General features: G+C 41.2%; 1 protein-coding gene across 2 annotated transcripts in view; it reads left to right on the forward strand.

The window, feature by feature from the left end:
* The first annotated feature begins 661 nt into the window (after positions 1-661).
* The window catches only part of LOC148346985 (inhibitor of nuclear factor kappa-B kinase subunit alpha-like), a 31,928-nt gene continuing 19,360 nt past the window's right edge, over positions 662-13,229 (forward strand). For both annotated transcript variants that reach the window (XM_088322971.1, XM_088322972.1), the window contains exons 1-9: positions 662-808; positions 1,087-1,215; positions 3,255-3,349; positions 4,000-4,117; positions 4,187-4,256; positions 4,324-4,412; positions 6,670-6,759; positions 6,825-6,949; positions 7,009-7,116. In XM_088322971.1, coding sequence (XP_088179097.1) covers positions 1,108-1,215; positions 3,255-3,349; positions 4,000-4,117; positions 4,187-4,256; positions 4,324-4,412; positions 6,670-6,759; positions 6,825-6,949; positions 7,009-7,116 — 803 coding nt within the window. In that variant the 5' untranslated portion in view covers positions 662-808; positions 1,087-1,107. The remainder of the gene's footprint in view (positions 809-1,086; positions 1,216-3,254; positions 3,350-3,999; positions 4,118-4,186; positions 4,257-4,323; positions 4,413-6,669; positions 6,760-6,824; positions 6,950-7,008; positions 7,117-13,229) is intronic.

The raw sequence follows: 13,229 nt of genomic DNA on the forward strand, positions 1-13,229 counted from the left end.
TGGTCAGGATCACTATATTTTACAAGCAATCAGGTAGGTTACTCGAGAGGTTATTAACCCTGCCACCCAAAAATGCTTTTGCGTCTCAACGCAAGAGATGCTCTAATGGCTCACGGCCATTCGAATTCCTTAAAATTGGGATTTGTGCACCCGTACACTAAACAGATGGCCACGTTGTTTTTGTGAATTGGCACTCTAAAATCGCAACTCAACATACAAATATTCTCTTGCGCCATTCAAACTCGTACTGCGGCTCCCACTGTTTTGGCTCTACAATGCGAACGCATCCTGTGCTGTCCGTTGATGTAGGCTGAAAAGGGGCCTTTAACATTTTTTTGTACGGGAATATTATTTTAAATATACTGCTACGTATAAGCAACACTTGATTTACTACAAGTGGGGAAAGAACCAAGAAAGACACTGGAAGAATTGTTTGTGTTTATTTGGTAAATTAAAAAAACTTATTTAAGACAAAGTATCTTTGTTTTTATTCTATACAGTCTGTCTTGCTCCAAATAACTAGGTGCTGCGTTATGTTTGTACGGTTTATTATCTCTTAGTAAGGGGAATTGCAATCAATAATAAGGGGAGCATTTAGCTGGGGTTGACAAGTATGTATCGTCCAGTATAATTTCCTTGTTTTAATCACGCCTTCGACTGGGGTGCATGTTGATGACGTCATGCAGACAACCATCCTCCAGTCGCTGTCAACTTTGACGTGAGCCAAAACAAAAAGGAAGCCGAAAGAAAGCCGAAGTCCGTTTGGCATCAATGTGGCAGATATAAAACGACGCCTGTGCGCGACGACGTGAGTATTTCAATATTTTTATGACCAAAAATCTCAATGTTTGTCGGCCTGCTGGTGGCGTCTACGTCCCTGGGCGCCTCCGCTTGTTGACGTTAGCATTAGCTTCCTGCTAGCTGGCAACATGAAGGGCAGATACTTCCGCGTGTTATGTTCAACAAAAAGCCGTTTTAACTACAAATGGTAGCGTGAAAAACTGCAGTTTTGGCGTCGCCAAGGGAAACTGACAACAAAGATGGATGTGATTTCGCGTAGCAGTAACCGTTTTCTCTGTGGCGCAGGTTGCACCCGGCGGCAGCGCGATGGAGAAGCCTCCATTCCGACACAACAACCACAAATGCGGCGATTGGGAGCTGAAGGAGCGTCTGGGCATGGGGGGATTCGCACACGTATACCTCTACCAACATCAAGTGAGTCTGCTGCTTGCAAAGTGAAACCAAAAAGTGAATGAGCTGCTTGTTTATTGAATGCATATGAGTGACAAAAACGTGTACAAGTCAAGTCACATTTATTTGTATAGCCCTTAATCACAGACAGCCTCTAAGGGCTGCAGAGAACACCAATACAATATCCCCTAATCTGACACCTACACGAGGGCAAGGAAAAACTAAATAAAAACCTCATCATGAGGAAAATAAAGAAACATTGATAAAGGGTCGCACATCCTTTTCCAGGATGACCCGACTGCAATTGATAGTTTTAGCGTGACATCACACACAATTCAAACAGAGTTGGGTGTTTTCCTGAGAAAATTAAAGTAGTCACCGTTACTTTATTGAAAATGTAACTGCGTTAACCATCCCTGCTTTGACTCAATAGCGGTTGAATGTAAATGTTAATTTGTATAGCACTTTTCAAGTCACTGAAGACCTTCCAAAGGGCTTTACAATGTGATTCACACACTGAGAGCGGTGACAGCGATGCAAGCAACCCATCTGCTTATCAGGGCCATTAGGGGTAAAGTGTCTTGCCCAAGGACACTTTGACATTTACCTTGGAGGACCTGGAAATCAAACCTGTGATTTCTCAATCTATAGACGAGCGCTCTACTTCCTGTGCTACTGCATGTGAAAAAAACTTACATTTTGAAAGAATTACTGCCCTACATATATATTACTATTATTATAGGTATTAAATGAGAAGCTGTTTGTTTTCAAAGGATTGCGTAAGCCCATGTGCCCGCTTTAAGTGTCTGGGCAGAAACAGAATCTAATTTTATAGTTCCACCTCACTTATCGTACATTTTAATCATGGAATTTTAGGAATTGATTCTGATGTAAATAAATAAAAATCAATTCAAAAATGTCCAAATGCATTTATGAATGCTTTAACCCTCACTGAATAAATGTCTGTAGTTCAAGCTAACTAAATCTAATCTCTAAAAGGTCCAAATTCAGCACCAGTGATCACTTAGACCACAGGTGTCAAACAGGCGGCCCGTGGGCCGGATCAGGCCCGCTAAGAGATTGAATCCGGCCCGTGAGACAACACTCAGAGAAGCGCAAGAGAAAAACAAGCTGCAGGTTGAAATATGTCAACTTGATGTTGCCAAAGCCCGGTGCCTCTCACAAAGACACTGTACTTGTATTTAATTTAATTCTCTCTCTCTCTCCCTTTCTCTCTGTGTGTGTCTTTTTAACTTCTTTTGCTCTAACTTTCTTTTTTCCTTCTCTTTCTCTCTTCCTACCCTTTGCACTTTTTCTCTTTTCTCTCCTTCTGTCTTTCTATTTCCTTCTCTCTTTTTCTTTCTCTTTAATCTACTAGTCCGGCCCCCGACAGAATGTTTGTTCTATCGTGTGGCCCCCGAGTTAAAATGAGTTTGACACCCCTGACTTAGACGAACCATGAAAATGTCGCGTGATTCCTGGAACTTGTAAACAATGACCAAAGAAATGGCGATTAATGAAATACAATAATTATCGTTTAAGTTAGGCCAAAAAATTGCATGTGGAATGAAAATGTTATTCACTTCAGAATACAATCAAATATTTTAGCAAACATAAAATACAATAAAATTGCATAGGTCGACAAGTATACAAGTGTGAAGAAAGGATGAGTTTGTAGCAACGTGACAAGGATTGACAGTAAATTTGCCGCATGTGCTTGGAATGGACAGCTTTTTGTACACTCCAATGACTGTTGACTAACTAAATTTATGCAATTTGCTGTGAGGTGTATAAATTGACTATTAAGCCTGGGTTTCCCACAATAATCTTTCTACATTGGTGGGTAAGGCCCCTAAGAGACTTTAATGTTGATGACCTAAGACATTCTGGCAAACAATCAGGTGCTTTGGTCATTTATTTTGAATTGCCATTTAAGGCGATCACGATACTCATTAAGCGGTGACGTGAAAATCCAACCAAGCTCAGAGTAACAAGAAGGGATGCCTTGACCACAAAATGGAGCCACCCTCCTTCTTTGACTTCAGCTGAAATCCTTTGTGCAGGTGAACAATGAGAAGCTTGCAGTGAAGATGTGCCGACTGGAACTGACGCCCAGGAACAGGGACCGATGGAGCAGAGAAATCCAGATAATGAAGAAGTTAGTGTGGATGTTGTAATTTTTGTACTTGGGCTAATAGAAGAAGATTGAAAGGGAATTAAACCCATTATATTCCCGTCAAGAATTGGGCTTTCCACCTGCTGCAGTTTGGATAATTTACGCCGCAAAAAGGCATTTGCTGTCCACTAAAGGCGTTATCAGTCAACATTTTGGTGTTTAGCTCCATTCCAATACCTGTTTTACCTTTCACCCTAATTCAAATTTGATTTCCAAAAAACTTTTGGCCTTTAAAGGTTTATTTAAATTTCTGCATTGGCTTGTTATAGTTGCCGGAGGGTTTGCTGACACTGCCGACCTCTCAAGAAAAGTCAAGCGTAAAATCTCTGTTGTATGTGATGATTATTATCTGAAACTACCATTACACAATGTAAGTAGTATAGCGAACATTAAGTTAAACATTAAGTTAAAAAACGTAAAACGGTATCATAAAAATATCAGCAGTCCCCAAAGAGCGACATATTGATGTCCTCCCCAATGCAGACACAAATAGCAAATCAAGTCCATTTCTGTTTAGAATTTTAATGTTGTGGCAAAAAAATCTGCATTGATAATTACAAAACCACAAGAGGGTGTTGACACAAACGGAAATCAACATGGCTCTTTTTAACAAATGTGCTGCTTTTAATTAGGTTAAACCACATTAATGTGGTGACGGCGCAGGATGTACCAGAAGAAATCAACTTGATCGCTTTGAATGATCTGCCCCTGCTCGCCATGGAGTACTGCTCACACGGCGACCTCAGAAAGGTGCGGCAGACCCGCTTCATAATCGCCCAAGCAGGCCACCAGCCATATTTTAACCATGTGTTGGTTCAGGTCCTGAGCAAGCCAGAGAACTGCTGCGGTCTAAAGGAGAGCGAGGTCCTGTCCTTGCTCAACGATGTGGGTACGTGCGTGATGTCACATTGGCTCTTTTGATTGCCTTATTTACTTGGTACGTGTGTCTGCCGCAGGTTGTGGGATTCAGTACTTACACGAAAACAAGATCATCCACCGGGACCTGAAACCAGAAAACATTGTCCTAAAGGAAGTCAACGGAAAGGTAAAGGAAATCACATTTTGATCCGAGGCTTTTCGTTTATTGATTAAATGGCTTTTTCCTTTTTACCAGTTTATATTTTTGGTACTAAAGGGGTCCAACAGAACCCCATTTAAGAATCATCTCTGATGTGGTTCTGCCACTGCCGCTGTCTACGGCCTAACGTCACAATTTTGTGATGTACCCACAAAAGTGGGTGTTTTGTTTAGCTACACTCATCTATGGCATTTGATTGGGCTGTGGATTTTTTTTCTGTGACTGATTTTAATAATTGACTTAAAACTTGACTACACCCAATCTCACTCCTATATCTCTTGTGATATTTTGCTATATCTTCTTTTCACTGGATCAAGTACAGTAACTTTGGATTTCCCTTAACTGCCCGAGTTGTCGGGTTACCACTGAGGACATAACTTTGGACAGCTGTCTCCACTGTTGAAGGTTCCTTGCCTGTGTTTGGGTTGTGGCAAAGTTGGCACTAGTCCATTATTTGATGTTCTGACCCCTCTTCTGATATGACAGGTCAAAGATAATTAAATTTGGTAACAGGTTCAAGTTCTTACAATAATTATTATAATTGTTACAAAAGAACTACTAGCTAGCACCAGTATTAGCAAACTTACAGTCTACAGTAGGCAATAGTAGCAAACACTTAGCATTTCCCTGACATTTGTCATACTGATGTTTGTGGTGATACTTCACACACAGCAGAGGCAATTTGCATTTTTTTTGTCTGCAGCCACTGTAATTCTGTTCGCATTTGCATGTGAATTTGTTACAATGTTGAGGGAAATTTCAAATTCTTTGATGCATCTTGATTCTGATGTGAACAAATCTGAATCGACTCCTAAACATCCACATTTCGATTATAGAAAATATGCTACTTAATATATTGTAGAGTAAGGGGGTTGGGAATCCCCCCTTTTATATCAATCTCTCAGAAAGAGTCAAGAATGTTAGTGTGTTTTTGACCTTGGCCACCTCCCACTTGGGGGATATGGCTCCAGTACAGTAAGACCTCGGTTATCGCGGTTAATGGGGACCAAAACCACCCGCGTTAAACCAAAATAATAATTGAAAAAAAAAAGAATTTTATTTTTATTTTTTTTAAATTATTATTTTTTAGACCCGGTTAATAGGGACCAAAACCACCCGATAAAAGTGAAAATCTGCGAAGTACGGCGCCCCTTCAAAAAATAAATTAAAAAAAATCTCATCTCATCTCATTATCTGCACCGCTTATCCTTATTAAGGTCGCGGGGGGGCTGGAGCCCATCCCAGCCATCTCCGGGCAGTGGGCAGGGGAAACCCTGAACTGGTTGCCAGCCAATCGCAGCTGCAAATCACATTAGTTCTCACAGCTAGCTGTGTTCTTGATCGACGCACGAGCCGAGTGATCCACTGCTAAGAGTCGTACAGCTGGGCGATTTTACGGCCACCCAGGACGATTGGAGACATTCACGACAGGGTTTTTATTTGCGCCGCACCGCGGGTGCCGTTCGGTCGCTCCTGCGAGCGAGCCCCGAACCCGCGGCGCGGGTACTTTCGGGCGCGATACGCACGACACTGACACAGTTACGGGGGTCCCGCGCACGTCTGCCGCGCGGACGGCCGCCTGTTGTCGCGCCGCGCTACTGGGGTCGTCGGACGAGCGGGCTCCCCCCAGTTACGGGAGTAGCCCGATCACGCCCGCCGCCTTTTTTCGCGACTCGCCGTGTGACGCCGCGTCCGCCAAACTCGCTCCGTCGCGCGGCCCGGGAGTGACCTCCGCCGACTAGTCGTCGTCTCTGAGGTTTAGGCTTTCTCCCCTGTTTGCCTTGGAAATCCATTTATGTCTTCTCTTATTTTGAGAGTCTACTGAACAATGAAACGTATCGATACACATAACATTTAAAGGTGAAATTCATAAACGGAGGAAAAGGTTTTAATGAAAATATAGATAATAAGCAACAACACTTATTCTTTATGTAGTAAGGTAGTCATTTGGACACAAATTAGTGTTTGTGTGCCATTGCGTAAACTAGTGAACATTAGTTAAATTCTTGATTAGCTTTCCTACAAATGCACAGTTTTTAAAAACTAGAAGCGCTTAAATCTTGGTGACAGGAAAGATTATTAAAAAATGCTTTATAACAATCATTTCATAATGTTATTCGTATCCCCAGAATCTTAATCAAACCGTGTGGTACTCAAAGAGTCCCACCCATAGTACACACACACTTTTGCCAAGCCTAACCGGTTTGCTCTCTTTCGGCTTTAGTTGGTGCACAAGATCATTGACCTAGGCTACGCCAAAGACCTGGACCAGGGAAGCCTGTGCACATCATTCGTGGGCACACTGCAGTACCTGGTGAGAATCTCTTTGTTTCCTTAAGTGTCGCCCACCTGGTCATGACCCACGCAGTGTGCTCCCAGGCACCTGAACTGTTTGAAAACAAAGCGTACACAGTGAGTGTGGACTACTGGAGCTTTGGTACCATGATCTTCGAGTGCAGTTGCGGGTTCAGGCCTTTCCTACACAACCTGCAGCCTGTGCAATGGTACGTCAAACAACATTGTCCCGCTGTGGTGTATAGTGACATGCTGTATTGCGGTGCAGGGCCAGCAAGGTTAAGAACAAAGGTCCCAAAGACATAATGGCGGTGGAGGAGGCCAATGGGGAAGTGCGCTTCTCTACGCATCTTCCATATCCCAACAATCTGAGCAGGTGCGAACCGGTAACTTGACTTGTGACGCTTTAACCCAGCGGTGGGCAAACTTTTGGAGTCGCAGGCCCCATAAGTTAAAAAAAAAAATGGCAAAGGGGCCACACAAAGTGCAAAAAAACAATTGATGTATTTTTTGTATCTGCAGATAGCCTTGATCCAATATCATGGCAAATCATGAGATAAATATTTGTGCACACATACATATTGATATGTCATATTTCATTTGATATTTGTTTATTATTAGCCCATTTCATCAAACTGGATTTCAAACACTCAGAATTATTGCAAATGAATGTATAATGCCTCTTTTTAAGCATTACATTTGATCATATGCATAGATGAAAACAAAATGTGAAAGTGTTTTTTTTTCACGTGCCAATTGTTGAATATCTTCATAAACAAAAAAAAATAAAAATGATCAAAAATGCAGCTACAGAAAAATACACAGTTAAAAAAAGTCCCCCTACTTTCCAGACTATGAGGTGCACCCGATTATAAGGCAGACCCTCAAAATATTCACATGATATAATTTTTCATATATGATGTGCACCGGATTACAAAATGCAATATTACAGTAATAGCGATGGTTGCATGAAAATAAACTTCAGAAAATACAAATGCATATCATAGAACATGAATATTGGCAAATCTTGTTTCACAACTCAATTCATTCATTCATAGATGCTTAAAAAATGTCAAAACATTTTATCGTAGTTTTGCATTTCCCATTTTACAGTATTTCTGGTTTATACGAAACACACGATTTTAAGGCATACATTGGTTAGCCAAAGAAAATACAAACTTAATATTATGCCATTTTTGGGAGTGTATTCAAATCAGAGCAGAAAATTTTGTGTTGTATTCCGTGTTTTTCGCCCCATTATTCCTGTTTAAAAATAAACAGATTCGTAAATTTATTTCCAAAATGACTGTCAGTCTCTGACATTTTGATAGACAACACTCTCGACCAATTGCAGGCTTTTTTTCACTGTCCACAGTCTGCACTAGCCTTAAGATGGCCTGCATTGGTAAAAACAGACATATCCTCCTTTAGCGACAAATATCTTTAGCTTGTAGTGACCTCACTCAGATTTCTCATTGTTCGTAGCACTTATAGTGATTAGTTTGGGACAAAATCTTAGAGTGTTACCTTTCAAAAGAGACCAAGGCCGAGTTTTACAGGAACGTTAAGGGTTTTTAATGAACAATGAAAGACTATTTCTGATGGGAGAAATGGCAAGAAATGGGAAGATTTAAAGTGCATGCTCTCGTTGATTCGCGTGCGGATGCTTGCTTTGTTGACTCCAGTATTGTAGCTGCATTATACCTTCCTTTTGAACCACTACTAGAGGAAAGAAAGGTATTAGACCTTGACGTACGCCTCTTAGTGGTTGTTACACATTCTACAGAGCTGCTCATGCTAGTCTCTCGGGAAACCGTGTTGAGCAGAGAGAATTCCTTGTGATGCCTTTCCCCCTTTTTTTCCCTATGTTCCTTTTATCTTATGATGCCTTCCTAATGCATGCTGGTTGGAACATATTGGGCCTTGAAAATTACCATCAATTAATTTTGAGCAGTTTGAAAGGAATCCCAAATTCTTAAACATGTGAGGAAATAGTGCATTGCATTTCCTATATATTTTTACGGTGTATTCCAATTATTTTCTGAGGTAATGCATTTTGAAAACAGCATGTCTTGTCTTTGTTATTCTGAGCGGTGACATCACCGGAGGAATATCAGTAGCAACCAGTTGTCATATCAAGTCAAGTCAAGTCAAATTTATTTATATAGCCCTTAATCACAAAAATGTCTCAAAGGACTGCACAGGATTACAATGACTCAATTTCCTGATCTTAAACCAACATGCGGGCAAGGAACAACTCAAAACCTCAGCGTGAGGAAAAAGAGAAAAACCTTGAGAAGGGACCTCACAAGTGGTCTCCCCCTTCCAGGATGACCAGGGTGAATTACATTTAGCATTACAGTACACAAACATAGTAAACACTAGGTAACATGTTGAAAATTTGTCCGGAAAGTGCATGACAGCAGCGACGCCCCCAGCCTGTAAACTAGTCCAGAAAGTCTATGACTGCCACGACGCAGCTTCCCATCTCTGCCAGCTGGTCCATGCAGGCGTTCACAAGCTTCAGGTCAAACGCTGGTCCGCTGACTCATCTCAAATTGTCCTTCTCCTTCGTATCACCACCAGGCAGGCAGTCGGAAAAAGACAGGACAATACTGAATATGAGGTGGGCATCAATCATAAGCTTTGGAATAGAAGTGTGTCTTAAGCCTCGATTTAAAAACTTCCATTGAGGTTGCAGATCTTATCTCCGGAGGCAGGGCATTCCATAGCATCGGCGCCTGGATGGAGAACGCTGTCAAGCCTGCAGACTTCTTGGCTCTCGGAGTCACAAGTAGACCGGCATTTTCCGAGCGCAGACTCCGTGCAGGAACATAGGGGGAAATCAAATCAGAGCGATAAGGGGGTGCAAGTCCATGCAAACATTTATATGTTAATAAGAGAACCTTAAAGTCACATCTTGAGTGGACTGGGAGCCAGTGCAAGTTGGCCAATACAGGAGTAATATGCTCAAACTTTTTGGTCTTAGTCAAAAGTCTAGCTGCTGCATTCTGAACCAGCTGCACACTTTTGATGCTAGACATCCGGAGACCAGAAAGCAATACATTACAGTAATCAAGCCGAGAAGTAATAAACGCATGAATTAAAACCTCTGCATTTGATTGGGACAGCATCGAACGAATCTTCGCTATATTACGGAGGTGGTAGAAAGCTATTCTAGTAATATTTTTCACGTGTAACTGAAACAACCGATTAGGATCAAATATAACACTTAGATTTTTGACCGAGTCACTATGGGTGATATGACATTTGTCTAGGTTAAGGGTAGTGTTTGAAAACAACTCACGACAGTGAGCTGGACCAATAATCAACATTTCAGTTTTTTCTGGGTTAAGGCGCAAAAAATAAAGTGACATCCATCTTTGAATCTCAGTAAGGCAAGCCTCTAGATTTCTACAACTTAACTGTCCAGTTGTCTCCAGTGGCACATACAGTTGAGTGTCATCTGCATAGCAATGGAAACTAATATTATACTTGCGGATAATGTCACCTAGCGGGATCATATAAATACTAAAAAGAAGGGGGCCAAGTAAAGAGCCCTGTGGAACACCACAGGGGACATTAGATTGTTTAGAGGTCAGATTGCCATAGTTAACACATTGCATCCTGTCTGACAGGTAGGACCTAAACCATGAGAGTACAGTTTCTGAGATACCAATGCATTCTAGACGAACAAGTAATATGTTGTGGTCGACAGTATCAAAAGCAGCACAGATCCAGCAGCAGTAACATTGATGAGGCAACAGAATCTATTGCTAAAAGGAGATCATTGGTTACTTTAGCCAGGGCTGTCTCAGTAGAGTGATTTGCCCTAAATGCTGATTGGAGAGTTTCAAAGAGGTTATTTTCTGCCATTATAATAGAATAGAATATACCTTTATTGTCATTGTTACAAAATGAGTTAACATAGTGTGACAACGAAATTCGGCATGACACTCCAGAGTCACACATTCACAGTGAGATAAAAAAGCCAAGATAAAGGAACAGAGAAGATAAGGTTATAGTTATAATTTACACAATATTTACACAAGATTACACAGATTTGACACTGGCCTATAATTACCTAGGCTTTCTGGGTCAAGGTTAGGTCGCTTAAGCGTGGGTTTAATGACGGCAGACTTGAAGGTTACAGGAACAATACCCGAGGATAGCGATATATTAATAATATTTAAAACTGATGCTCCTATGATCAAACAGATTCTTCACCAGTGAAGCTGGAAACGGATCAAGCACGCAAGTAGTTTGTTTGGCCCTACTGACCATCTGTGTTAGACTATTAAGGGACAAATCATTGAAACTGGAGAATGTTTCTGAACAACCGCTGACACGGTCCTTGCCTAACACCTCCACATCTTTAAGACAGGGGGAGGTGACAGAGCGTTCTTTTAAAATGTCATTTCTGATTAGTTGAATCTTTTTATTAAAAAATTCCATAATGTCATTACCAGAATAAGTAGAACTATTTGGGTTAAGTTGTTGTCTGGTAAGTTTTGCCATTCTGTCAAACAAAAATTTCGGATTATTCTTATGTTTAACAATAATCTTAGAGAAAAACGATGCTTTAGCTGAGGCAAGAGCTACTTTATATTTCAGCAAGCTGTCACACCAGGCCAGTCGGAAGACCTCCAGCTTTGTAGTGCGCCATTTTCGTTCAAGTTTTCTGCAACCTTGTTTGAGTGACCTAGTTTCTTCAGTAAACCAAGGTGTATGCTTCTTAGGTTGGAATTTATGCCTTAGGGGCGCCACAGAATCAAGTACATTAACCAAAGCAGTATTAAAGTTGTTTGTAAGTGAGTCAACAGACCCAGTGTACGAAGGGGAAGGCTGAAGTTACCATAGGTAATTGTTCTTTTAAAGCTAATGCCGTTGTAGGGCAGATATTGCGACTGCTAAATCCTAAATCTTCCTTATCACAGTAAACCTTAAGCAAAAGTTACTAAGTCTGGTAACAGTTCCGAAAATTCATCCAAATAATTTGAGTATGGTCCAGGTGGGCGATACACAACAACTACATAAATTGGTGTTGACATTAAGGACCTCATAACAAGTGCTTCAAACGTTTTAAAAACCGCAGGGGTACCAGGAGTAAATTTCAACTTACCTTCCGATATGAGAGCAACGCCTCCACCCTTTTTGCATGGTCGTTCCAAGTGCGAACTCACAAAGTTAGGGGGGGAAGCCTCATTTAACACTACAAAGTCATTTGGTTTTAACCAGGTCTTACAAAGGCCAATAAGGTTAAGATTGTGTTCATTAAAAAGGTCATTGACAAGTAAAACTTTGGAGGCTAGTGATCTAATATTCAGAAGGCCAAGCTTCAGCACTGTGGACTGAGCTGAACCCTTTCCCGAGTTTTGAACCTTAATGGCAACCTTAGTGGTAACCTCCACAGGATTATACTGCCAGTCTCGGGTCCTGTGCCTGGCATGACGGCAGATGCAACCCGAATTCCATACCACAGGAATATTGTTGACAGGCGGAGTAGCAGGATGACTAGTGGTAGAAAATAATGTTATTTCTTCTCCCTCCTCACCTAACAAGGGAGAATCAGAGGTAAGAAGCACAGAAGACGATGCTATAGAAGAGTACAGATCAGGGTGTGTGGTGCAGGCAATGGAACACTCTAAACTACAAAAACTATGTGAATTGCATGAATCTAGCATAGCGCTAGTTAGCTCTAGCATTACAGACTCCACACCTGTGGTTACAGGTTCACTAATCACCTGTGACCTGGCCTGCACTAGTGTACCCTGTCATGGAAGGCTTAAACAGTAATCTATATTTTTAGAAAGATTGAGAGCACCTTCCCAACTAGGGTGAAGGCTGTCTCTCCTCAGCAGGTCAGGTCGGCCCCAGAAAGCAGGCCAGTTATCCACATACCGTATTTTCCGCACTATAAGGCGCACCATGTTATAAGGCGCACCTTCAATTAATGATATATTTTAAAACGTATGCCATACATAAGAAGCACTCCATTATAAGGCGCTATAAGTGCATGCTGGTTTAAGATCAGGTAATTGTGCAATTTTGTAATTGTAATTCTGTGCAGTCCTTCGAGACATTTTTGTGATTAAGGGCTATTTACGGTAAATAAACGTGACTTGACTTGACTACAGCAGAGGATGTAGTTAAGTTATGCAACCTCTAGATGGTGCCGCGCTAAAGGGAATGTCAACAAAACAGTCAGATAGGTTAGTCAAACTTTATTGATAACAAACAAGCTTTCCACAACTCCATTCACTCCCAAAATAAATAAACAGCTGTTTTATTATTTTCTCTGAGGTAAAGCATTTTCGTGACACATCTTTAACATATTTGAACAACATCAAGGCATGACAGTTTACTTTTCCTCCAATTAGTCAACACGCAAAAAAAAACGTCTGATACTGTTATGGTAAATAAAAACGTTAGTCCAATCATAATATAGTGACACTCGTAATGTGCAAAAATAACAAATTCAAAACAATA

Source organism: Urocampus carinirostris, chromosome 19 (genome assembly GCF_059441175.1).
Source record: "Urocampus carinirostris isolate Australia breed hairy pipefish chromosome 19, RoL_Ucar_1.0, whole genome shotgun sequence".
Taxonomy (NCBI): Eukaryota; Metazoa; Chordata; class Actinopteri; order Syngnathiformes; family Syngnathidae; genus Urocampus; species Urocampus carinirostris.